The sequence below is a fragment of the Setaria italica genome, chromosome III (assembly GCF_000263155.2).
Source record: "Setaria italica strain Yugu1 chromosome III, Setaria_italica_v2.0, whole genome shotgun sequence".
Classification (NCBI taxonomy): Eukaryota; Viridiplantae; Streptophyta; class Magnoliopsida; order Poales; family Poaceae; genus Setaria; species Setaria italica.
The window spans coordinates 19,098,055-19,122,975 of NC_028452.1; the positions used below are offsets into that span (position 1 = coordinate 19,098,055).

The following is a 24,921-nucleotide window of genomic DNA, read 5'->3' on the forward strand; positions in this document are numbered from 1 at the left end:
TACAAAATTCTCCTTTTCTGTTCATACTTCATGAATCTTTTGCCACGCATCATCTGAGAAATCTATGAATTTGGATTAAGAGTGCTGGGATGTTTGTTTCCCTCCAGATTCCTGCTTCAGAAAGACGGGCCTGTTCGCTTCAGCTTATAAGCCGGCTGAAAAGCTGAAACGGCTGATTTGTTGTGAGAGGAAAACACTGTTTGGTGGCTGATAAGCCGGCTGAATAAGCTGAAGCGAACAGGCCCAGAAGTATTGCATTACAACGGGTTGAAATAGAGATTTATTGAGTAGGAGATGACGTGCTGTATGCATGTACGCTGCCCCCACATTCGCAACACGCACAAATGACAAATCCTATTTGGTTAAGAGTGTAGTCATATTCGGCAACTTTAGCTTCACCTTAACTAACCGCATGATGTTACTTTACACGTCTGGTATTAATTAGACCCGTTTGGAGAGAGGTGCTAAACTTTAGCACCCCACTTTTTAGCACATTTTAGCACTTGGGCTCCTAAACAGGGGTGCTAAAAGAGGTGAGCTAAAGGTGCTAATGGGTGCTAAAGTAATCCCAAGCTCATTTTTTCCCCTGCTGCCCCCCTCTCTCTCCTCTCCACTTTTCCCAAGCCAGTCATAAATGAGGGCAATGTAGTCATTTCTCACCCAATGTGCTAAACTTTAGCACTGTATCCAAACAACCCTAAGTGCTAAACTTTAGCACTCCATTTGATGGTGCTAAACTTTAGCACTCCATTTGATGGTGCTAAAGTTTAGCACTGTGCTAAAATTTAGCATTGTGTATCCAAACGGGGTCTAATCATTTGTTAAGCTCATCATCAGCGGGCCGGAGCCGGCTGCTTCACCGCCAAGAGAAAGGCGGAAACCCGAAACAACCCCGCACGTTTCCTTTTTTCCATTCGTACCCTTCACAAACCGCATCGCTTCAGCACAACGTCACATAAAAGTGGCCTTTCTGAAATAAACCAAACGTCTGGGCGCGATCTAGAAAGCTTTTCGGCAAACCCGGAAAAAAAAAACTTCGTCGAGAAGGCAAAAGCAAAACAGACGCGACGCGGAGTTGCCGAGAACGACCCGTCGACCCCCATCGGCAGATTCGCCACCACGGCACCACCAGCACTGACGGCTATATAGACGAGACCCTCCTCGAAGCCGACGGCGATGAAGAAGACAAGTTCCCCGCTCCTCCAACATCGTAGCCCTCTCCTGATCCTCCTCTTCCTCACAGCAGTGACAGCAGCAGCCATGGCGGCCGAGCCGGAGCAGAACGCGGCGGCGCAGGAGGCGGCCGTGCACATCGTGTACGTGGACCGCCCCGAGGGCGCCGACCCGGAGGAGTTCCACCTCCGCATCCTCAACCCCGTCCTTGGCAGGTAACCGTCGGATCGAGCCGGTAGTTAGAGATTTGTTCTCGCGGGACCCGATCGGTCTGGCCCCTGTTGTTGATACGAGGAAAAATTGGGGCTCGATCGATTCTAATTTGCGCCGGGGGGATGCCAATTTGTTGATCTGGGACTTGATGGGGGTTTTTCTGATGCGGGGAGTTTTACTTGTTGGTTTCGCAGCGAGCAGAAGGCCAAGGACGCGGTGCTCTACCACTACAGGCACGCCGCCAGCGGGTTCTCAGCGAAGCTAACTCCCCAGCAGGTCGAGGAGCTCAAGAGTGAGTCCCCCTTCACTAATTTTCTTGCGATTAAGTTACCACTTGCTTCATTGTCCCGCCACTGTACTTGGGAAATTTTGCAGAGGGCATTGTTCTTGTTTGTGTTCGCACCAAAATTTGTGGATGCCCATGGTCATGGTGGCTCAAACCCGTGCTCAATTTGCTTTGTGAAATCTCCAAGCTGTAGATTGTTGGATGCTCGGACTTAATGTGCGATGTTCTAGGATAACAAATTAACGAATTGATACCTTCTTTCACGTTATACTGTTATAGTGCGCACACAGAACAGTTAAGGAATTGGGGATCTAATTGGGGAATCGTAGCTGTAGCTTACAGCTGCTGTGAGCACCTAGTTATCCCATGCTCCTATAAGCTTGGGGCATGTTCTTATATAATCTGCCTTCACAAATTTTATGAAAGCGTATGGCACCAGCTATTGAAAAGAAAGGAGTTTGTTATTGTGTTTATCACTAAAGCTTTTCCAAGATATGGCGGACGGGTTACAAAATTAGCACCCTACTTATCCCGAATGGTAGATTTGCGAAATACGATATCCTTAACTGTTGCTGGAGGCCCTAGAGAATACACTAGGAATGGGAAGTCTTCCTTGTGAATTGGGATCTATATCTGTTAACTCGAGTTATGTATGCTATGCTTCATTTTTTTTTCACGACAGGCTTAAGTTTGCGACATTCTATTTAACAGAGACATTGAACATGATATGATTATTAATACATTATACCTGTTGTGATGTTGTGGAAACTACATCTGACTACAGGCTCTGCGTGCCACCACACGCTAGCACTCTTCATTATCCAGGACAGATTTCAGTGCCTTAGTTTCGAAAAATCACAATGTTAGGCTCCACAATTCATTCTTGTACATAGGCCTTTTCTTAACTTGGCCATTGGTTGTTTGGTTTGCAGAGCAACCAGGCGTTCTTCAGGTTGTGCCAAGCCAGACATACCAGCTCCATGGACCTGGGTCCGGCACTCACCAGGGCACGACGCGGACCTTGGGCCTTATGTGAAGGTGAAGCTGAAGAAGACTGTGTTTAGTAGTATGGCAGCTGTGTCTGATGAACGAATGTGTAGTACATGAATAAGAGATGTATCGCCTGTACCTACTTGTACACAGGTTCAGGCCTGTTCTGAAGTGTGTAATGATGCGTGCATGTTTGCTTAATACAATGGTAGACAACTATATTATCCAGATTCAAAAAGCCTTGTATGAATCATCAAGAGCTACCATACTTTCTTGTCTGTACTCATCAACCAAACAACTGTACACTAATCTCCAAGTACATTGAGAAATGGTGACTCTCCTCGGGGCGACGGAGGTGGCGATTGCCGTCGACGTGGATCACCATGGCGACTTCTGATCTCCGCTATGGCGTCTCTCTCCGGCCTGGATTTCTCTCACGGGCTGGACTTTCAAGCTGTCGTCCGCAATCGGTTTGGTCCCTCCTCCCAAATCTCCTCTCCCAACCCCATCAATGATTTTTTTTATCGCCTCCTTCTGCCGTTCGTCTCTTCGTCTCAATTCAGACTGTGAGTTTGATTTTACAAGCGGTCTTGGGTGGAAATGCCCCCAACTTTCGTGTTGTTCACCAATCTGAATGGATCTTTCGGTTCTCTGTGGCCTCAAATTCAGTTGGGCTCATGATTCACCGTCTGAGCAAGTTTGTGTGATCTTTTTCACGCTTTGGCGTAATGGTGGACCTAATTTTATCAAGGAAAAAGCTAAGTGGGATCTAGAGCAAGACCTGGAGTGGCAGCTTGCTAGACGTCCCAAGTCTCGCAGTTATGCTGAAGTTGCTAAATCGAGTGGTTCCAAGGTCATTCCTAGTCATGCCGCTGCACGAAAATCTGTGTTCTCTTCCCTTCATCCTACTATGCCTCCAATTTTGCATCGGGTTTTCGTTCCTCGTCCTCTAATGGCTTCTCTCATTCTCATCGCGAACGATCTTCGCTGTGTTCTTCGACCTCTGCCACCCGTTCGAACTTGAATTCGAATTTTCGGCGTAGTGCTGAGTTTGGCAAATCGGATCCGGTCCGCCTTTCTCGGGGACCTCCCTATCGTAGCTATTTCCGTTGCCTCTCTCCCAACCATCTGATCGCTGCGTGCACGTAGAAGGTTCAGTGCAAAATTTGTTTCCTTTATGGTCACGTTGCCAAATCTTGTAGAAAGAAATCTTCCCCCGTGTACCGGCCCAAGGTTAAGGTGGGCCCATTGGAGCGGAGGATCCTGAGATGCCCTTAAATGCATCCTCTTCCAGAGGAAAAAAAACCCTGACCCCTCGCCTTCCAAGCGACGCCACCAAGAAACCCCCCCTCCCCCAGGCTCCACCCCTCCGCCGTCGGCAATGGCGAACTTTGAGATTGATCCTCAACCACATGTTCCTAGCGAGTTCAAGGTGCTTCCTCATGACCCTGCTGTGCCCTCGAAGCATCTGTTCGCGTACATTGGTGGAGTGATGGAGCAATACAACGAGGATTTGGCTATCGCCTTCCTCATGTCGGTAGTCTCCAAGCGCAACTTTGAGCCCATGGCCGCCTTGCTCAAGGATTACTTCATTCATCACAAGGGCGTTTGTCTGGCTGAGGTACAACCTTCCCCGATCGGAGATGCGTTTGTTCAGTTCAATAGTCCGGTAGAGTGTGAGCGCTTCTTGGATAAGATCATCCAGTTTGGTCAGAACTATCAGCTTAGATTCATCAAGTATGATGCTGGTTGCAATGTTAGAGAGAGAGATTTGGAAAGGGAAGCTTGGTTGATGCTCATGCTCTTTCCTGGTGATGCTCGTAGCAACTCTGCTATCTCTAAGGCGGTTGCGGGCTTTGGTCTGCTCAGATATTAGTTTGATACCAATAACAATGCAAGGATTGTAGTAAAGGTTCACCTTCATGATGATGCGGAGATCCCACACAATGTTGTAGTCTCTACGGGTCTACCTCCCAGGGTCCATTCTTGGACCTGTCCAATGTATGTTCTGAAGCACAGAGGTGTTAAGGTGTTAGGAGATGAGGACTTCTTTCCTCCAGAAGGCTCCCTGCATCAGGTTCCTGCTGATCCCCCAAGATGGATGGGCATCAATGTTCCAGTTAACAACATGGCTACTTCGGAGGTTGCTGATGGGCCTGCAATGGGTGATAACAATGGAGATGTTGATGAGACCTTGTCTGCTGCTGATGGTAATAATGGTGGGCATACTTCAGATAATAATGTCCCTCCTGCTCTGGCTGTCATTTCAAGCTCTGCTCACGTGGTGGTTGCTCAATCTAAGGTCTGCATCCTCTCTGATGATGATGTGATTATGGCTCTCAATCTCTCCTCGTCCGTTCAACGTTCTATTTCCATGTTCTTTTTCTTACATCTTAGCTTGCTTGACTTGGAGTTACATACTACTATCCCATCTTATATAGCTGATGACTCTGTTCAATTTCTCCTGGCTTCTATCTCTGTTGACCAGAATGAGAAGTGTCATGTCTTTGGTCCGGCACTGCCTCCTGCTGGACTTCCCCAGTCCCCTACATGGACAGTGATGACCATAAGGTGATGGAGATTGACGGCCCTCTGCGTTCCACTCCAAGAAAGCACCGTGCTCGCAAGCTTAAAGAGCCCCTGGATGTCGTCTTCCTCAGGCGCAGCAAGAGGCTTAACTCTAATCTGGATGGCTTCCGTTCTGAAGAAGCTGCGCAGGAAGCTGCCAACAATCCATCAATCTACAATGTTGCCACCTCTGACGAAGCAAATGTTGCTCCTTATCTCTCCATCGACAACATCCAAGGAATGGCGACTGGCTTCCTCCAGATCCAGCCTGAGGTTGTTTTCTGCTGCTGCTTTACTTAAGCTATATGATGATGATGTTTAATCTGAGCTGTAATAGGGCTAGTCTCTTAGTAGCTCTATCTTTTGGGTCATTTCTCTTAAAGAGACCTCTTTCTTTTGTTCTTGGGTTTGAAATCATGGTCATGTGTGAACCTTATCTTTGGTTAATCTGTCCATGGTCATGTGTGAATCTTATCGTTGGTTTTTTTCTGTCTCTCTTTCATGTTGATTCCTCCTCTACTGGACTCTGTCCAACAGAATTTATTTCTATCACTCCTGTGCTATTTTATCATGAATAGTCACAAAGTTATGAACATACTGGTATGGAATGTTAGAGGAATGAATTCACAGCAGAAATGGGATGCTTTAAGAGACAAGATCTCAGAATGTGTTGCGTTCATTGTTTGCTTACAGGAAACCAAGAGAGAAATATTTGATCATTCCTACATCTGGAAATTTTGCCCAAGACATCTCAATTTGTTTGAGTTTTTCCCCTCGGCAGGGGCTTTTGGTGGTCTGCTTGCTGTTTGGAATTCTGGAAGTATTCTGGCACGCTGGTCTCAACCAACTCGTATTCTATCACTATAAAATTTGTGTGTCTGGCTTCTAGGAGTATTTTCCACCTGATCAACATTTATGGACCTAGCTCCTCTCCTGAGAAGGCTTCTTTTATTAATTGGTTGTATAATTTTGAGACCTCTCACATTGAAGATTGGATCTTGGTGGGTGACTTCAATTTGATTTGATCTCCAAAGAACAGAAACCATGCAGGGGAAACATCTCTGATATGCTGCTATTCAATGACCTCATTCAGCATCTCGACTTGACTGATATTTCTTTTCAAGAAAGAAACTTCTCTTGGAGCAACATGCAACAGGATCCTTTTCTGGAAAAGCTGGATTGGGTCTTCACTTCCTCATCCTGGGTGCTTTCATATCCAACAACTTTAGTGCAAGTTTTAGGACAACCAATCTCTAATCATTGTCCATATGTGGTAAAAGAGGGTACTTGCATTCCAAAGTCCAATCTCTTTAAGTTTGAAAACTACTGGTTGGTGGTTGGAATTCAATGACTTCTTACAAGCAATAGACTTGCATTGGAACACATCTCTTTATTTTGCCAATGCAGCTCAGACACTCACAGCAAAATTCAAGCAAGTGAGAGCTGGATTTAAAGCATGGAGTAAGGATCTCTCTAAGCTCAGTAAATTGATCAATAATTGCAACTTCATCGTTGCTTTGTTAAATGGTTTGGAAGATCAAAAACCTCTAAGTAGGCCTGAAAGCAAATTCAGAGCAATTGTCAAGAATCACTTAAAGACCCTTCTCGAAGCTAAGAGAATATATTAGAGACAAAGAAATACTGCTTGGTGGGTTAAATTTGGTGACGAGAATACTAGCCTTTTTCAGACCATGGCCACCTATTCTTTCAGAAGGAACTTTATCTCAAGTATCACTATGGCTGATGGCTCCTGTGTCTTTGACCATGATCTGAAAGCTGGGGCACTCTGGACTGCCTTTAAGGAGAGATTAGGTGTTTCTGAATTCAGCGGTATTCAATTTGATCTACCAGAACTACTACATACTATTCCTTTGCCTAAGTAGTTTGATGCTCCTTTCTCCTCAGGGGATTTTTTTGGTTGTTCTTAAAGACATGCCTTCAGACCATGCTCTTGGGCTAGATGGTTTCAATGGAGCTTTCTTCAAGAGGTGCTGGAATATAATTAAAGATGACATCATCAGATTATGCAATGATTTCTCTGTTGGGGAACTGAATTTGGAAAGCATAAACACCTCTCTCATCACTCTAATTCCAAAGAAGGACAACCCCAAGTCAGTTAATGATTACAGGTCCATCTCTTTGATGAATTAGTCCCTGAAATTTCGACAAAGCTCTTGGCCAATAGACTTCAGCAAGTGATACTACAATTGATCCACACTAACCAATATGGTTTCATTAAGGGAAGGAATATTTAAGACTGCCTAGCATGGATTTTTTAGTTTCTCCACATCTATCACAAATCAAAGAAAGAAATTATGCTCCTCAAGCTAGATTTTGAAAAAGCCTTTAATAAGATTGAATATGAGGTCATTTTGCAGGTTCTGAAACACAAGGTTTCTCTGATAAATAGATTTCCTGGGTCAGAAGCACTCTTTGTTCTGGCTCTTCTTCTATTCTTTTTAATGGGGTTCCTAGAAAACCTTTTTAAGTGTAAGAAAGGGGTTAGGCAAGGTGATCCCCTTTCCCCTCTTTTGTTTGTGCTTGGAGCTGATCTCTTGCAATCAGTCATTAACAAGGCAACCAATGATGGAGTTCTCTCACACCCCTTTGGTGCTGATTTTGGTGGTGACTACCCAATTGTTCAATATGCTGATGATACTCTCATAGTCCTCCCAGCTGATCCTGGTCAACTGCTTGGCCTCAAAGGCATCCTACATACTTTTGCCATATCTACTGGACTCAAGGTGAATTTCCACAAATCCTTCCTGGTCCCAGTCAATGTGGATGAATCAAGGTGGTCAAAGTTAACAGAAAGTCTGGGTTGTCAACTAGGAAGCATGCTATTTACTTACCTTGGCCTTCCTCTTGGTACTACTCGGCCCTCAGTGGTGGAATTCATGCCCATCCTAACACATTTGGAGAAACATCTTATGGGCATTTCTAGGATGTTGTCTTATGCTGGTAGGTTAATACTTGTCAATTCAATCTACTCAGCCATGCCCACCTTTTACATGTGTGCACTTAAGATACCTGTTGAAGTCCTGAACCAAATTGACAAGTATAGGAAGCATGTGCTCTGGAATGGTGGAGATTTGACCAAAAGAGGTGGTTGCTTGGTAGCCTGGAAGGTGGCCTGCACAAGTAAAGAAGACGGGGGTCTTGGCATTATCAATCTAAGGACACATAATATTGCATTGCTACTGAAATTTCTACACAAGTTTTATAACAAGGTGGACATTTCTTGGGTACATCTCACTTGGAAGTGTTTATACAAGAATGGTACCTCACCCCATGAAAGACAACATATTGGGTCTTTTTGGTGGAGGGACATAATATCACTTGCTCAGAATTTCTTCATGATTGCAAGAGCCTCTTGCAATGCTTAGAGAGGAGATACAGTGGCCTTTTGGAATAACCTTTGGTATTTGGATGTTCTGAAATGGAAATTTCCCTAACTCTTTTCTTTCTTAAGGAAAACCTCAATCTCTGTCAGAAAGTTCATATCAATTGATAACAGCAGAAAGTTCTGGCTGCCTCTTTCTCAGATTGTTGTTGCTCAGCTAACTGAAGTCAATTTGTTGCTTGATCAGTTGCAACCGGGAGAAACCATCAATGATACCTAGACTTATATTGGGGATCCGCTAGCTTCACAAGTAAAACGACATACAAGAGTCTTCTTGGTTCTGCTCCAGCCTCCCCTCTCTTCAAATTCTTCAAATGGATGTGGAAATCCAAGGTCCAAAACAAGCACAAATTCTTTTTCTGGCTTCTCCTTCGTGACATGTTTAATACCAGGAACTGCATCGGAAGAACATGTTCTTGGAAAGCTACTCCTGTGTTTTGTGCATTGAATATATTGAGGAACCAATCAATCACTTATTCTTTGATTGCCCTTTTAGCCAAGCCTGTTGGTTATACTTGATATTCATTGGGATCTCAGCCTACAACCTTTGGACATGATTATCAGAGCAAGGGAGAGGTTTGCTTCCAGCATTTAGAGTTGCTTCTTGGGCCATTTGGAATAATAGAAATAGCATAATCTTTTAACAGTTGGAAATCTACCTTTGTGATAGAATTAGAAAAGGTTACCCTTAGGGCTAAACCTTGCCTTAGTCAGAAGATTAAAATTTGACTGAGTAGTCTCTTATAATTTTTTCCCTTTTGCCTTGGGTCTAAGGCTATCCGCACCTGGGACCTAGAAATGGACCTCACCTGCAAATATGGCGGTGGAGGAGCTGCACCGCGCGCCGCTATGGGGTACGCTAAATCTCCATTCGCTACAGGAGACCGGGATAGGCAGAGGTTCCGCCCCGCACATGTATCCGCTCTCAGGGCGGGCCCCACGCCTGTATCCACTCTCGGTGACGGGCTGCGGCATGATTTTTTTTTTGGGGGGGAGGCGTAACAGGCCCTCTGGCGGCAGCGTGCTGCCCGTTCCCGACCTGTAAAAGGAGTGCGGACGGTGGGCCATCCTACTTTGCCGGTTGGCTTGGGTAGTCGCGGTGCGGCTAGCCTAAGTAAGGCCTTGTAACCTGTACATATGTCCTTTTTATATATAAAAAAAATAAGGGTAGGGGCCTCCTCTACCGTTCTCGTCAAAAAAAAATCATCAAGAGCTGTACTCCACCTGTATGGCTTGCACTGTTGTGATGCTTTGCTAGATCTTTCATTAGCGTTCTTTTTTTTTTTTGAAAGATTCCAGTAGCGTTCTCTGAAGTCCGAAACAGAAGAAACGAAATTTCTCAACGGAAGTAGGTCTGCCAGTGCCAACAATGGCATCCGGGCCCACACGCCAGTGTTTATCGCCTAGAATCCTTCCAGAGAGGGACACCTGTGCGGTTTTCTTTTTCTGAAAATATAAAAACGCCTGGTTTCCTAACAGCCGACTTTTTTTTTTAACCCTTTTTCGAAAGATTCTCACAAATACACCCCTGACCAACCAATTCTAAAAATAGACCCTTAGCTTGACGCCATCCACGCTGGCGCCAAGCTTACACGTCTCGGCGCCAGCCATCCTGGCGCCAAGGTCCATGCGCAGCTGCTTACGCGGATGCCGACGTGGCAGGGGCTTGACGCCATAGATCTTGGCACCAAAGTCTAGGATAAGGAGCCCACGTCCTAACCAGTTGAACTAGAGCATAGTTTGTTGCACACTTTTAGGAATAATTATACTTGTTTCGTTCGAAACGCCAGGAGGAATGGGTAAATTGCTCGGCGCCAAGCTTAGCGTCAAGATTCATGGCGCCAAGCCCCTACCACGTCGGTATCCGCGTCAGCAGCTGCGCATGGATCTTGGCGCCAGGATAGCTGGCGCCGAGACGTGTAAGCTTGGCGCCAGTGTGGATGGCGCCAAGCTAAGGGTACATTTTTAGAATTGGTTCTGCTAGGGGCGTATTTGTGAGGGTTAAAAAATAAAAAAAAGTCGCTTCCAACAGTCACGAGTAAAACACCATCTCCATTCAACGACGAAACGGTTCGCGTGTCTGCCCATCGCTTTCCAGGTCGCAAACGACTCGAATCACTCGCCTCCCTCTCTTGTCTCTGCCCCCTACGGCCCTACCCCATCCATCCGGCGAGATCGAGCTCCTCTTCTCTATTGGCGACGGCCTTTCGGTGTCGATTCCCACTAGCTCGTGGCGTCCCCCGAACCGATGGAGGCCGCGGCCTCCAGCGACGGGGAGTCGGCGGGTGAGCTGCTTCTCCGCGCGGCGGCGCTGGTGCCGTGGACGCACTACGCGCTCGCGGCCCTCGCCCTCGCCACCGCGCTCCTGTACAGGTTCCTGGAGCTTCACTTCATCGGGGACCTCCTACGCGGCCTCCGCGGCGGCCGCGTCGCGCTCACTTTTCACCCCGAGTCTCAAGTGTACCACCGGGTCGCCTCCAAGTGCCGCTCGCTCCACGGCAGGTGGGAATATGGGAAGGGAATCGTACCGTGAGACTTCCGCTGTGTGGGTTCCTCCCTGTACCAGAGAAAATTGCTGAATTTTTCCTATGTTGCGAAAAAAATTTGGTTGCGTAGGTACCTCGCGACGCCGTGGCTGGCGAGTCCTCATCTGCAGACGTTGTTCCTGAGCATCTCTGGCAGACCGCCTTCGTTCACCTATCGGAGGTTGGAGTAAAATCATTGTCAGAATTAATATTCTTCATTTACGTGCTGCATTCTTCCAGTTGTTGTTGGTTTGTAGTTTATCTGCAGTAAAATGAGTACATAGCGGTTGTACCTGTACAGTTGTTTGGCGATATTGATGTGTCTGTCATGTTTCAATCTAATGCTTTAGTAAGACCTGGTTGGTGTGACTGTTATGTGAGTGCACGCATGATGCTTTAATTTGGGCATCCAATTCTTCTGTTTTGTGGCTGTTGCACAAATTCTCCAAAAACACAGTTATGAATTCTGATACATGTGTGTGCTATAGCTCTAGTATACGATGTTGTAAGGAGGTAACATTAGTTTTTCTAAGGGCCTGCTTGGTTCTGCGGCTTGCCTGAGTTGCAGTGGACAAATCAGCTGCCGAACTTTTGGTGAGAAATGGCATAGAACAGGATAGAAGGGACACCACACTTTCTTAGGCATGCTAGAGGTGCGATAGGAACCAAACAGGCCCTAAGTTCAGAAAAGTAATTTCAGCGATTTGCAGCGTGCATGTTTTTTAGTTTGGATGTCACAAGATAAAGCTCTGCAATATTTTATGGTTGTGTTAATCCTTCACGGTGATTGGACTATTCATATTGCAGGCAGCTGTACACTGTTCATGATGGTGGAACCATTGCCTTGGATTGGTTACTAGCCTCTGATCTTGAAGGTTCTGTGGATTTCGGATAATTTGGGATTGGTTGGTCACTAGCAACAGGGATGATTAACCTTTTTTCCATTGTGCTATGTTGCAGCTGCAGATGTTGATTCTTGTGACGAATCCATTTCTAAGGATGATTCAACACCCCTTCTTCTTGTGATACCTGGATTAACTAGTGATTCTAGTGCTGCTGTAAGTCCCTAGATAGCTCTACAAGCTAATTAGTTTGAACAGGAACAAGAAGTTGAATGTATGATCCATGTTTCATTTTGGTACCTTTACGAGTTAATCCTAAACAAGATGCAGGGATTTTGGTGCAGTATGTCAAGCATTTAGTCTTTTCTATGGCAAGCAAAGGATGGAATGTTGTTGTCAGCAATCATAGGGGTCTGGGTGGCATCTCCATAACAGTAAGTTTCTCACAAACAAATCTTATGATAACTTGAATACATGGTTTTCTGTTCAACCAAGGATTTTTTTTATAAGTTTGTTAAACCTTGAATATATGTTCTAACACCAGAAAAATCATCACCAACATCAGTGGCTAATAAAAGGTTTAGCTGCCTATTGCTACTCAAGTTTACTAGTTTTTTTTTTCTGTTGGCAGTCTGATTGCTTCTACAATGCTGGATGGACGGAAGATATGCGTGAAGTTGTTAATTATCTTCACCAAAAGTATCCAGAGGCTCCACTATTCACTGTTGGGACAAGCATAGGTGCCAATATTGTGGTGGGTTGAGTTTTTCTGCCCCCTTCCCTCCCTGTGGAAAATTTGCTGCAGCTGTGTTTAACAGCTTAAGCTTATTTTTGACGTTTTCTTGTATGTTGTCCATTCAGGTCAAGTACCTCGGAGAAGAAGGTGAAAGCACCCCTGTAGCTGGTGCTGCATCTATTTGCTCACCCTGGGATCTGCTGGTTAGTGATTTAGCAGAGATTTTGCATCCTTTTTTTTCTTCTGGTTTTACTGTTGTTCTTTTGTGCATAAATCCTTTGGTTTGCATCCCAACTATACTACACATGCAGTTTTCAAATACATTTCTTCTATTTCCGTTCACTTACTCATTAACTTCCCTAACTATCTTAGTTAATAAACTACAACTTACGAACATTACACTGAATATTGTTAATATTGTTATATCACTGCAATTATGCAGGTGACCAACAGATTTATTTCACGCAAGCTTGTGCAGCGGTGTTATGACAGAGCTCTTGCAATTGGTCTCAAGGGATATGCAAAACTGTATGTACTTGTTATGCTCTTCCCTACTAAGTATTAAGCAAGATTTTCATTATGTATGATCTTCCTTACCTTTATGTTTTTCTGCTAACTAATGTGTACTAATTACTCAAGAAATTCTTATCTGATTGCCCATGATGCTTTGCCTTCTTAGATCTCTACCATTTAGAAATTAGCAGAGCATCTTTTATGTGTAACAATGCAACTGAATAATAAGATCCAATCTATTTTTGTTCCATGCTCAGTTAGTAGTTTTTCCATTGTCTTATTTTCTCAGACACCAACCAGTCTTGGCAAGACTTGCAAACTGGGAAGCTATTACCTCGGTAAGTTAGCACTCATCTGTTTTTTCATAGTCATGCAGTCCTTATCATGTTTATATATTATTCAGTTTGCATTAGAAAAACAAAAAACTGTAGTCATTTAAGCAGCAATTTGACTACTTTTTAATAAATTAGCTGGTCATGCAAAAGGGTTGTGCTTATTCATTCTTTTTTCTTTGTTTTCTTTCATCAGTCAAGCTCTATCCGGGAATTTGACCGGCATGCCACTTGTGTCGTTGCAAAATACGAGGTATTCTTTCTCATGGTAGAGTCTGCACTGTGTGGTTATCAACAACCAGCAAAGTGTTCATATTAGATTCTTGGTTACATTCAGCTTCACTGCTCTTGTTATTCATTGTTGGTGACTTTCCTTTTTTGAGTTTTTCTATTCCATTGAGAATTAAGTGGAAGGAAGCAATCGCATTTGGTTGAAGTGGAAATGGATAGCGAATACCTTCCCTACCCTTGTTTGGTGAGGGGACGGGATCCATATTGGTCATAGTCATAAGTTGGTGCATCGAATCAAAATTCTTGGAGAGTAGTAACTGAATCCTCATCACATCTACCAGCTTGTGAACTACTCTTTCCATTAGAATGAAATGGCGCACTAGAGTGCACGCGTAACCAGTCAAACCCATATTGCTTATAGAAACAACTGTGCATTCAATGGAGCTGCCCCTAATGTACAGCTGGTCTTCCAGTGAATTTTAGAGAAGGTACAAATTCTGGTACCTGGGCACCTGGCAGGAGTCAGGGGGTTGGCGCAGCTTCAGGCTGCTACCACCTGAGGTCTTTTTGGTACTTTTTTGGTCGTGGTTGTTAGTCTTTTCCCTGGTGTGAATGTAATCTGTTCTGGTTTGGTGTACGGGTGTAGCGTCTTGTAAATATTTTGCTCTTCTTAATTCAATGATACTCAGTTCTCCTGCATATTCAAGAGAAAAAAACAAAATCAGAGTAGTCATATCAAAAGATTAATAAAGAGAAAAAGATTGACCAAGGAACTAAAAAATTAGGCATGTAATGGTGCTTACTTTGTCCTATATTGGTCACTTGAGCCTCTTGCTTGATTACATCCAGCAGTAACGATGGACAGTAATAAAAGTGAGGTTATGTGGTATTTTAAGTCTTCACTAGTGTTGTGGACTCTTTCATTGGAAAGGTTTACAGCCGCAGAAAGAAGGCGCCAGGGCCTGTTGTGGCGCCTGAAACTGGCGCCTAAAAGTCCCTGCCTTAGGGGACAAGTTAGAGATAAGGTTAGTTAGAAGGAGATAAGATTAGATCAGATTGGTTGGCTAGTTTGTTGGGGCTGGACTCTATATATTCCAGGCGCATGGAGAGTTGTAATCAAGCAAGAATAGATCTAGAACTCAGAGCCTCCTAGTGAGGGCGAGTAGGATCTGTTCTTGCGCCATTGTAACCTGTCCTCAGAGCTATAAAGTTCCCTGTTCCTCCCCCAATCCCTGCACCATATCAACTAGCATGTAATTCATGCACTTGGTTTCACCTCTTGATGGAACATAGGAAGCTTGAAATGTATGCTGCTAACATCGACAGTAATAGTAAGGCTTGCAATTTAGGGTTAGGTTATCGCCAGCAGCATCCGCATTGGAGCCTTGGAATTTGCAGGTCTGCATGGAAAAATATTGAATTGGGTTTCTTAATTCTGGATTCATGGCACGGCAACACTTCGTCACTTTCATGGAGGAGCTAATAAAGACATATTAGGAATTTCAGGCAGTCCTAGAATAGGCAAGTTTGTATTTGTAGAGTATTTACATTATAGAATTCAGGTTACTTGAACATGAATCAACTATAGATGGTTTGGGTTCCAAGTTCCAACAGAATCTTCATGAGCCAGAAAAATTATTTATGCAAGTCGAGAACAATCCTTTGGGTCTTTTGAATTCCGTTTGTTCTTGGTAACTTATACTATTTGAGAAGGCTACTGCTGTTGTAGCAACTTATGCGTTCTATAATTTTTAGAAAATAAATTCCATGTAGTGATGAACTATTTTCAGACAGTGGACACATTCTACCGCAAATGCAGCAGTGCGAACTATATTGGCAATGTGTCAGTTCCCTTGCTTTGTATCAGTGCTTTAGATGACCCCCTCTGCACAAGGGAGGCCATTCCCTGGGATGAATGCAGGTAAACATGTGATGAAATCTCACTATTCTGAACATTTCTTGTTCCATGACTTGATGAGGTCAACAATTGATGATTTAGGGCAAACAAAAACATTGTATTGGCAACTACTCCTAATGGTGGACATCTTGCTTTCTTTGAAGGCCTAACTGCTGGAAGACTATGGTAATGTGTTTGGAAAAGTGCTTAGCATCAATTCTTCGATGTGCTTTCTACTTGCATCTCTTTGTTAACTATGATGTGAGTGTTGTATTTGACCAACCAATAGTAATTGACATTCAGCTTGTATCTAAATGCTTGACAGGTGGGTAAGGCCTGTTACTGAGTTCCTCTGTGCTCTACATGATAGCTGCTATATGCATCGGCAGAAGGTGATGCTTGGTAGTAATTCACGTGTCAGCTTTTTTGTTAACATGGTATAACATGTCATAGTTGAATGCAGGCACAGGAGCATGGTTTGCACTCTTCACTGGAATCCTTAATCGACAAGAGCCCGTATGTTAATTTCATGGAAGACGGAATGGTAGCTGCAGTAACTAATGATGGTCCTGACAACGATGACTCCTTGCATAACCAGATTGTTGATGAAATCAAACTCAGTGATGATATGGTTGCCATAGAACAGAATGAACAGACCGGAGAAATACAGAATGAGAGTGACAGTGGGGTAGGTGACAAGAACAACTCAGAAGGGAATGTGACATCTTTCCAAGGCCATGAAGGAAATCATGAACAGCGAGAAGAGCCCAATGCAAATAATATCCGTGACGCCATTGCCCCTGTTAGGAGATCCATAAACCAGATCACCAGGTCCCAGGGGAAGTCAGTCTGGTTACTCGCTTACATTGCTGTTGTAACGTCTTGGCCGTTGCTTGGGACCCTAGGTTTTTTCCTTTTTAGGAAAAGATTTAGTAATTCTCTGTTAGCTAAGAAGATGAAGAAATTGTAAACACAAACGTGTTTCTTCTGGAACAAGTAAAATAAAATCCTTGTAACAAGCATTAACACATTTGTTCATGCATCAATCCATGATAATAAAAGATCCAGCTGAAACACAATAGCATTTGTAGCTTTCCTTGTGAGGATGCTTCCTGCGTTTGTTTGTTTCATGATGAAGGCAATAGGTTTGCAAATTATGTCGATTTCATTGAAATCACATCCCCTCGTCCGATTGTTGTACGATATAATAAATCAGAGTGTTCTATTCATACACGCCAGTGTTAGGAATTCTAGCATGTTTATAACGAGCAAATTTTTGTGGGGTTTCCGCGCCAGCGCACCGCGCGGGGTTCCTGCTAGTTACTGTACGGTGTACACTGGTGTGGTGTGACCGCGTGAGTGCGACCATGAGTGAGAAGCAGCGTCACATTCGCGACGTCGTCGTCTATGCTCGTCTAGTCGTCCACCACACCTTTATTCCACACCCAAGCGGAACCAAACAAGTGCTTGAAGCCTGCTCTAATCCAAGCCAACCCAATCCGATCCAACTCGACCGGAGGTGGAAGGAAGGAGTGAGTGAATCATGCCGAGGAGTCCGCAGCTGAGCCTGAGCGGCTGCAGCTCGCTCTTCTCCCTGTCCAGCACCAGCACGAGCCGCGACAACGACAGCGCGGCCGCGGCGGCACCGCCGCCGTCGTCTCTCCACCCGCTGCCCCCGCGCGGCCCTCTTCTGTCGCTCAGCGTCGGCGGCGGCGGCGATGAGGAGCAGGAGGAGGAGGAGGAGTACCTGCTGGGCGGCCTGGATCTGCAGCTCACCGGGGCCGGCGGCAGCAACAGCAGCGGTTGCTGCGACGGCGACGACGAGCGCAAGAACATCCGGATGATGAAGAACAGGGAGTCTGCGCTCCGCTCCAGGGCGAGGAAGAGGGTAGGTGCCTAACTACAATAGTGTTCTACTCTACTGTTCTTGCGCGCAAGTACTGGGTTCTCTTGAAATTTACAGTAGTTGATGCCTGAAATTGTTACTCCTCTCCTCTGATTATTACTAACTACTGTAGTGTAGTAGTGATTTGAACAAGTGTTGCCAGTTGTAATCTGTTGGTCATTGGGTGCTGGGATACAACAGGCGTACGTGCAGGAGCTGGAGAAGGAGGTTCGTCGCCTGGTGAATGAGAACCTCAAGCTCAAGAGGCAGTGCAAACAAGTAATCTTTCTTTCTTCCTTGGTTGTCCAATTAGCACCAGCAGCCCATCTATACTATACAATACAATCAGCCTAACCTTGTCTGTATGTGCATGTGCATGGATGGTCTGTTGAATAACATAATGCAGCTGAAAGTGGAGATGGCTGCACTGATCCAGACAAGCAGCAGCAAGGGCAACTCCCACATCAGAAGAACCTCCTCATCCACTCAGCTCTAGCTCCCTACTTGTTATGGTCCTCGGGATGTAGCTAGAATGCACCACCAAATTACAATACTAGAATTTTAGTATCTAATCTTCATCTTTTCACTAGCTGTAACTCCGTGGTACAATACCTCCAAGGAGCGTTGAAATCTTGCCAATGCGCTCCGCGCCTTGATTATATCGGTTGCATCCACTACAGCTTCTGCTGATCCAGCAGTCTCAGGATCCATGGATTAGGACGAGCAAGAATTGGAAGCTAGACTGCTTATATGATCCATGAATGTGCTTTTGCTGGCTTGGGTTGAATGGAATGAGATGACAGTTTAGTAACTCGATCTGTTGAAGGATCGGAACTGAGGTTACTGTTTCATGTGTTGCGCCATTTTGTTCATAACCAAGGAATAATTTCTCGACGAAAAAAAAACGAGAAATCCGATAAACTTGTTTCTCGGTTGAGCCTGTTTTTTTTTTACCGCTCAAAATTTTCGGCCCTTTTGAATTCGCACCCAAACAAAAAAGCCCGGCCCAAAAATCCCTGCCTCCCGGCTCCCCGTAACCCTAAATCTTATCCTATTTCTATGCATTGTTATGTCTTGTATTTCATGTTAGGTTGTTTGGAAATAATCTAGGTTAATTTGTGTACAAATTGAGAGGTTTTTTCTAAATTTTGTCCGAAAGAAAAACGTCGAATCCGAGAAATTTCCGAGAAATCCGATAATTGTTCATAATTCATCTGTTGGCGTCCGGTGCTACCTGTGTGATCCAGTGCTCATTGCTCATGCTGTCCAGCTAGTAGTTTATAGCTTGGAACCGGAGGAGGGCAACCTTTTAATTTACTATTCCAGTTCTTCTGGCTCCCTAATCCTCTACTTTAATTGACTTAACGCTTTATATCATGATGTTGCTCCCCCTTCTTAATACAAAGGTGCGCAGCTCTCCTGCGTATTCTCTCGAAAAAAAAATATATCCTGATGTTGCTCTGTTAGTTTTTTTTTTCCATCAAAATTTCTTCATATTGCGTGAGTTTCTCTACTCGTATGTTCAACCTCAAGATCACCTGCCATCGAGAATGTTATTTTTGCGGATTGCGGTTCAGAATTCTCTTATAACATATAACACGTTTACGATACATTGTTCTTCCCAAGCAAAGGTCTCCTTAAAAAGTTGGGAGAACGAAAATCAGTTCTGGTCAATTCCCAATGGCTCGACTCGATATGTCATAAGAACGGTGTGAAGTATTTCAATCCTGTCTACGCCAAGACAAATCCTTTGTTTTTTCAAAAGCTTTGCGTGCTAGCTAACTCCAGTCTTACTCATAGGCATAGGGTGTGTGTACATGTGTTCACAAGGTGGTGTGCGTACGTGTGCGTACCAGTCCGTATACAAGGCTAGGTTTGCAAACTATGTCAATTTCGTTGAAATTACATCCCCTCGTCAGAGTACATCGACAACCCAAATCACGATTGGAACAGGTGCCAAATCTGTTTTCTGATGTAGTATGCCCCAGCTTTTATAGTAGTTCATGATCAGCAAGAACAATAGCAGCAGGCACCCATTACGTGCTAGCACATCCAGCATTTACAACACTTTAGAGATGCAAACGCATGGCACAAGCCTCAGCAAAGCGCCAATGATCAATATCACTAAATCATTCAGTTCTCCAATAACAAGGATTTGTTTTCTCTCAGTCCTGCTTGTCGCGAGCAAGTCGAGCTCGGTGCCTAAGCTCCGCTCTCTTCCATTTCACCATCAACCGACATAGTGCAATGAGACTGCTAACCTGGAATGGTAAGAAAGAGTATAATACAAACACCATAAGCTGAATTGCAAATGGGCAGCAGGACATAATGAACAGCAACTTTATATCAGGACAAGCAGGTTTTTATACTAACCACGCTGACAATAGATATGAAGATAAGAGGCCCAGACCAGATGACAGAGATGAAAACTCCAGAACGGTCGAAGTAATTCTGACTGGCAAAGCTCTTCCAGTGCTCTCCCAGGTATCTGTTCATCTTTTCTGCCATATACACTCCTGAATCTGCACAGGCAAACCATGAACCCAATAAAAGGAGGGCAAATTAAGAAACCAGGTTCCAAATTTCCAACCATAGACATCCTGCTTTGACCAAGTGTTGCAAGACAATGTGGATTGTTCCTCAAAAAGAAAAGAGATAATGTGGATTATTTTGTATTGTTATTCAATTCTTCTTTGAAATCCAGAAGAATATTTTATGCCATAATAGCCTAAATTCCCTCGAAGCTTTATAGAAGTGAGGCCTCATAGAAGATAGCAGGAAAATTATGTGGATTCAAGGAGCACGCTTGGGAAAAATGATCATGTGTTAGTATCTCGGCAGCTCGAATGAGTTAATGCCTGGTAATGTGGGAGACACCAATGTTTTTATTTACTTCGTGAAATTTGTACTAACCAGTACATTACTAAATTCCTACTACCATATTACTGCCTTACTGGGTAATATCTTGATCGAACTCAGTATGTCAAGAACATTTCCTCCCATCAATTTTCATTTGACATTTGACACATAAGGGCCTGAATCAAACGACGCCAAAGCATAAGAGCTAAAAAAAACTGGATTACAGGTTGTCCCAACGAAATTTGAAAATCCAAATTTATAAAAATCGGACAATTCTTGCTGCGAATGAAATCATGGACTCTTTCCCTCAACTAAACTCCAAAATTCACATGTCCGTATACAAGGCTTGCTTTCCCTCGACTAAAATTCACCAGTCCATATACGAGGCTTGCTGAGTAAGAAATAAGAATATGATAAATAGTAGAACTCACAAGCAAGAAACAGCAACAACAGCTGAAAGTTAGCGTTCCTCCTGAACCCGACGGCGGTGAGCAGCAGAATCACATGGAATGCCATCAAGCACACCAGCCATGGCTCCTGAAACAGTTGCACATCCGAAGCGCAACACAGCGCACGATATTTGTTAGCTTTGAAATGGAAGGAGAGAAGAGAACGAGATTTTGGTGATCCGGATGGGATCTCCTATTGGGGGGATTCAGGAGTGATACCGTCCAGTCGACGGCGCGGACGAAGGCGCGCAGGTTGTCGGCGGCGGGCCCCATGCCGCGGCGGAGCTCGGAGGAGAGCGCCTGCACGAGACCAGACACCTGGTCTAGGTGCGCCGTCATGGCGGCCTGAACCTCCTCCATCGGGTGGCGCTCGGCGGCGGAGCTCGAACTGAACCGGAGAGAGTTCGGGAAAGGAAACAGACGGGTTATTTGCGGGCATAGCCCTGACGAATTTGTATTTTGCACATTGTATAGGCATACCCCTCAGATCTGATCTTATTAACTTTTGTGCGTTTATCGTTGTCCAGCCAAGTCTTGATCTTTTAGAAGATGTTTTCTGAGCGAATGGCCAATCCATTTTTGTGTGGATTTTAAAAAACCCTCTATTCCCAAATCTTTGTTGTGGCAATTTTTCTCATTTTTTGAAACTCCTTACAATGTCATTTGCGGTATGAGATTTAAATTAAACCAACTTGCTCATGATCCAAACGATATTAGCACAGAGCAATTCGATCGCATGCATATTGCGACGTGATCTACTCCTTCCGTTTCAAATTGTAGGTTGTTCGTTTCGGTTTTCTAGTTTCTACTAAATGCATAATAACATGTATACTAGTTTCTATGCACTTTAAATATAATGTACTAAATGCATAATAGTATGTATAAATATAGAAAAATCGAGACGACTGGGTAGTTTACTGTATACGTGTATATGTGCAATTCACATTTTCCTACCTGAATACAAATTGCTAAAACCACAAAAATCTCAGATCCGATCCAAACCCAACGATCAACCACCTCCGTCCACAGTCGCAAACTCGCACGACTCTTCCCTTTTATCCCTCACCTTCCCCCACACCACCGAGCTAACAGCATCCCCTCCGTCTTCCCCAGCACACACCTCATCGGCCATGGCGGCGCCGAGCTGGATCGGGCTCCGGCCGCCGCGCGCAGCCCTCCTACTCCTCCTGCTCCTCGCCCTCAACCTCACTTTCTCCCTCGCCGCCAACTTCGAGGGCTTCGACTCCGACGACCTCCCCTCCGCGGCCGGCGTCCTCGACGCTGACGATGACGAGGAGGGGCTCGACGGCGTCGACCTCCCGCCCCCTCCGCCCATCTCCCTCTCCACCTCCTCGCCTTCCCCTCCCGTCACGACGACTTCGGCGCCGAACCCTAACCCCGCCGCGCCCACGCCCCCGAACCCCACCCCGGCGCTCGATCTCTGGGACGAGGACGAGTTTGAGGGCATCCCCGTGCCGGAGGCGATCTCCTCCGACGACTCCGCCGCGCCGGCCGAGGTCGCCCCGTCAGATCCCTCCGTGGAGGCGGCGGCCGAGGCGGCGCCGGCCCCGAAGAAGACGCCGGCGGAGCTCCTCCGCGCCTTCTCGGTCGAGATCGCCTGCGTCAGCTTCCTGATCTGCTTCGTGCTCAACTACTTCACGGGGAAGAAGCAGAACGAGAAGATCGCGCTGGCCTGGGCCACCAAGTTCGCCACCAGGGACTCCATCTTCGACAAGAACTTCAGCCTCCTCGGCACCGGCGATGGCAAGGACACGCCCCTCCTGCTCAAGGAGGGCCAGGACGTGTTCAAGTTCTACGCCAGCGGGAGGCGCTTCTGCCAGGGCATGCTCGCCACCATGGAGATGCGCGCCCGGCACGATCTGCTGTCCAAGTTCGTGGAGCTGGTGTTCCCCAGGAAGGACACCATCACGTTCGAGGTGGTGATGAATGAGGACGCCATGGACCATGTGGTTCTGGCCGTCGCCAGGAAGAAGGCGGCCAAGATGATGCAGAAAGAGGAGAGGGATCTGCAGAGATTTGCCAACGTTCTCACTTCGGCACCCGCTGGGAGGAAGTGGGTGTCGGATGAGCTTGCTGTGGTGGCTGAGTCAAAGGAGGTTGCTGGGGATATCATCACTGAGGCTGTGCTTGACCAGGTGAGAGCTTACTTTAGTTCTGATTTTTTTTGTGGGTTCACGCAAGTATGTGATAGTTAGATACTTACAGTATGCTGCTGACTTTTGATATTTAATGAACTAGCTAGTGTAGCTGTTGAATCTCCTTAGAGCAACTCTTGAAGTAGAACTATCAAAAATTGTAATTTGAGTTAGCATCAGAAATTTTTGAACTATTTTTGTGAAATACCTACTTTGGAATTTGCCGCTATTGTTCTTTATAGGTAGCATTCTGTTTGTAGTAGATGATGAGATACCGTCAAGAGATGAAAATGATTAGCCTTTTTTATACATGGAATTGTATAAATGTTGGTAGATTTTGCCTACTTTTTATTGATTTTGAGCATGCCGTTTTTTCCTCTCTTGTGTCATATTCATTCTGAGAAAGATTTTGTCCATGGTATGTTTATCTTTTGGATATTTTCTCACTTTGCCACCTTTTGGACATTGATGAAAGCCTTGTGGATAAGGAAAGAATGTCCAGGGACATTTACTACCATGCTAGAGATTTTCCATATTGAAGTAGCTTCTGTTTTTTAATGATTGAAGTAGTTTCAGTTGTTTAATGATACGAACTGTTTTGAGATTACTGGTACACTGCTAATGAGATGATTGGATAGAATTATTAGACTTTGGCAAGGCTCAACTCAACTTAGCTGGAATCTGTTGTAACCTAAATTAGTGTGTTACTCTGTTTACTGTAAAACATTATGTATGTCTGATAAGACTAATGTCTGTTTTTAAGCATGATGAACCTTTTACTGTCCGTTTCATCTTCATCTTTTGAGGTAGGATAATTAGGAGTAACTAGGACCAAAAGAGAGCTAGTCAGTTGGACCTGCACACTGTATTGAGACCAAGGGCCTAAGCTTAAGCAGGTCAAATAGACCAAATAAGCCAATGTAACTGACTCACTGTTTATCTTGTATATAGTATGCCTTACTTTGCTTCTAATAATTCTTTCATCTCCAGGTCCTTGGTGAGAAGGCATTCGAGAAATTTGGAAAGTGGTTCATCTCACTTCATTTTTCAGATCAATTGGCAGGATCCTACAAGAAGGTCCTCACATTCAAGTTTGTACTGCCGGATGCAAGCAACATGTCAGAGATGACGAGATTGGTTGCTCTTGTGCCATACTACATCGATCTGGTTGGACGTTACAAGCTCAGCTCGCATGTGAGTATCCTCTTGGTCCCTTCTTAAAGTTCATGATCATATTCCAGTTATATTTACTAAACTTTTGTCCATGTTGTTGGCAGGCTCGCTCGAAAACTGATGCAGCTAGAACAAAGGCTGCTCAGGAGGCCTTCAAGGAACTTCAGAATGCGAGGCAGGAGGCCCTGCAAAGGAAAAAAGCTGAAAAGAAGAAACTTATGGAGGAGGCAGATGCCAAATTGAGTGCTGAGGCACTCCGGAAGAAAGAGGAGAAGGAAAGGGCACGGCAGATGAAGAAGTCTGGACCCAAAGTGAAAATGCTCCGTTCTTAGTAACATCAATCTATCATAGCTTGGCTTTAGCTATTCACTCAGCTGATTAGCTTATAGTTCAGTGTCTGCTAGACTCTCATTTATATTCCAATTTTGGGCCATCATGTTTCCCTGTTGTGAGAATGAGCAAAAAAGGATCCAGGAGAAAAGAATCCTCACTGGTGTTTCGGCTTTTATTGGATACGTGCAAGATCTCTAGCCCAATTTGCCCATGATAGTTTGGTCACCTTATGAAGAATTTGCAATGCAGCAGCTCCATTGTAAGAAAACTAGAACTTACACGATTCGCTGTGTAGAATGTTGATAGAATTATGATATGAAATTACGTGCTTGAGTTACATGCTTTCATGTCTGAGCA

The 24,921-nt window shown here is 44.8% G+C and overlaps 5 protein-coding genes across 5 annotated transcripts; 4 read left to right on the plus strand and 1 right to left on the minus strand.

Annotated features, from left to right (window-relative positions):
• The first annotated feature begins 1,037 nt into the window (after positions 1–1,037).
• LOC101765515 (subtilisin-like protease SBT3.11) lies at positions 1,038–2,934 on the plus strand. Its single transcript, XM_004961912.4, has 3 exons — positions 1,038–1,388; positions 1,581–1,678; positions 2,605–2,934. Exons 1-3 carry the CDS (start codon positions 1,177–1,179, stop codon positions 2,706–2,708), a joined length of 414 nt encoding a protein of 137 aa, XP_004961969.1. The 5' UTR covers positions 1,038–1,176; the 3' UTR covers positions 2,709–2,934.
• A 7,787-nt stretch (positions 2,935–10,721) lies between these two features.
• LOC101765925 (embryogenesis-associated protein EMB8) lies at positions 10,722–16,799 on the plus strand. Its single transcript, XM_004961913.4, has 14 exons — positions 10,722–11,135; positions 11,250–11,339; positions 11,966–12,033; positions 12,119–12,216; positions 12,345–12,434; positions 12,632–12,754; positions 12,862–12,939; positions 13,179–13,264; positions 13,539–13,587; positions 13,778–13,834; positions 15,603–15,733; positions 15,812–15,895; positions 16,035–16,101; positions 16,173–16,799. The coding sequence occupies exons 1-14, from the start codon at positions 10,882–10,884 to the stop codon at positions 16,677–16,679; spliced, it is 1,782 nt and encodes a 593-aa protein (XP_004961970.1). The 5' UTR covers positions 10,722–10,881; the 3' UTR covers positions 16,680–16,799.
• Positions 16,800–17,094: 295 nt separating this feature from the next.
• On the plus strand, positions 17,095–18,443 carry LOC101766883 (protein FD). The gene is made up of 3 exons (XM_004961916.3): positions 17,095–17,597; positions 17,796–17,873; positions 18,001–18,443. Exons 1-3 carry the CDS (start codon positions 17,253–17,255, stop codon positions 18,088–18,090), a joined length of 513 nt encoding a protein of 170 aa, XP_004961973.1. The 5' UTR covers positions 17,095–17,252; the 3' UTR covers positions 18,091–18,443.
• Positions 18,444–19,468: 1,025 nt separating this feature from the next.
• Positions 19,469–21,341, minus strand: LOC101767294 (transmembrane protein 18). The gene is made up of 4 exons (XM_004961917.3): positions 21,122–21,341; positions 20,885–20,990; positions 19,968–20,116; positions 19,469–19,855 (listed from the first exon to the last, which is right to left on the minus strand). Exons 1-4 carry the CDS (start codon positions 21,260–21,262, stop codon positions 19,760–19,762), a joined length of 492 nt encoding a protein of 163 aa, XP_004961974.1. The 5' UTR covers positions 21,263–21,341; the 3' UTR covers positions 19,469–19,759.
• A 586-nt stretch (positions 21,342–21,927) lies between these two features.
• On the plus strand, positions 21,928–24,909 carry LOC101767693 (uncharacterized protein At5g49945). Its single transcript, XM_004961918.3, has 3 exons — positions 21,928–23,058; positions 24,049–24,252; positions 24,336–24,909. Exons 1-3 carry the CDS (start codon positions 22,033–22,035, stop codon positions 24,561–24,563), a joined length of 1,458 nt encoding a protein of 485 aa, XP_004961975.1. The 5' UTR covers positions 21,928–22,032; the 3' UTR covers positions 24,564–24,909.
• The last annotated feature ends 12 nt before the right edge of the window (positions 24,910–24,921 follow it).

Bases quoted from the DNA above. Each gene is read 5' to 3' on its own strand.
- LOC101765925 (XM_004961913.4), top strand. From the start codon at position 10,882: ATGGAGGCCGCGGCCTCCAGCGACGGGGAGTCGGCGGGTGAGCTGCTT. The intron at 13,588-13,777 runs GTAAGTTAGCAC...TTCTTTCATCAG, and splicing joins ACTGGGAAGCTATTACCTCG to TCAAGCTCTATCCGGGAATT. The intron at 15,896-16,034 runs GTAATGTGTTTG...AATGCTTGACAG, and splicing joins CTAACTGCTGGAAGACTATG to GTGGGTAAGGCCTGTTACTG.
- LOC101765515 (XM_004961912.4), top strand. From the start codon at position 1,177: ATGAAGAAGACAAGTTCCCCGCTCCTCCAACATCGTAGCCCTCTCCTG. The intron at 1,389-1,580 runs GTAACCGTCGGA...TTGGTTTCGCAG, and splicing joins CTCAACCCCGTCCTTGGCAG to CGAGCAGAAGGCCAAGGACG. The intron at 1,679-2,604 runs GTGAGTCCCCCT...TTTGGTTTGCAG, and splicing joins GCAGGTCGAGGAGCTCAAGA to AGCAACCAGGCGTTCTTCAG.
- LOC101767693 (XM_004961918.3), top strand. From the start codon at position 22,033: ATGGCGGCGCCGAGCTGGATCGGGCTCCGGCCGCCGCGCGCAGCCCTC. The intron at 23,059-24,048 runs GTGAGAGCTTAC...TTTCATCTCCAG, and splicing joins CTGAGGCTGTGCTTGACCAG to GTCCTTGGTGAGAAGGCATT. The intron at 24,253-24,335 runs GTGAGTATCCTC...TGTTGTTGGCAG, and splicing joins GTTACAAGCTCAGCTCGCAT to GCTCGCTCGAAAACTGATGC.
- LOC101766883 (XM_004961916.3), top strand. From the start codon at position 17,253: ATGCCGAGGAGTCCGCAGCTGAGCCTGAGCGGCTGCAGCTCGCTCTTC. The intron at 17,598-17,795 runs GTAGGTGCCTAA...GGGATACAACAG, and splicing joins GCTCCAGGGCGAGGAAGAGG to GCGTACGTGCAGGAGCTGGA. The intron at 17,874-18,000 runs GTAATCTTTCTT...AACATAATGCAG, and splicing joins TCAAGAGGCAGTGCAAACAA to CTGAAAGTGGAGATGGCTGC.
- LOC101767294 (XM_004961917.3), bottom strand. From the start codon at position 21,262: ATGGAGGAGGTTCAGGCCGCCATGACGGCGCACCTAGACCAGGTGTCT. The intron at 20,991-21,121 runs GTATCACTCCTG...CAACTGTTTCAG, and splicing joins TCCGCGCCGTCGACTGGACG to GAGCCATGGCTGGTGTGCTT. The intron at 20,117-20,884 runs GTGAGTTCTACT...TTGCCTGTGCAG, and splicing joins GTTGTTGCTGTTTCTTGCTT to ATTCAGGAGTGTATATGGCA.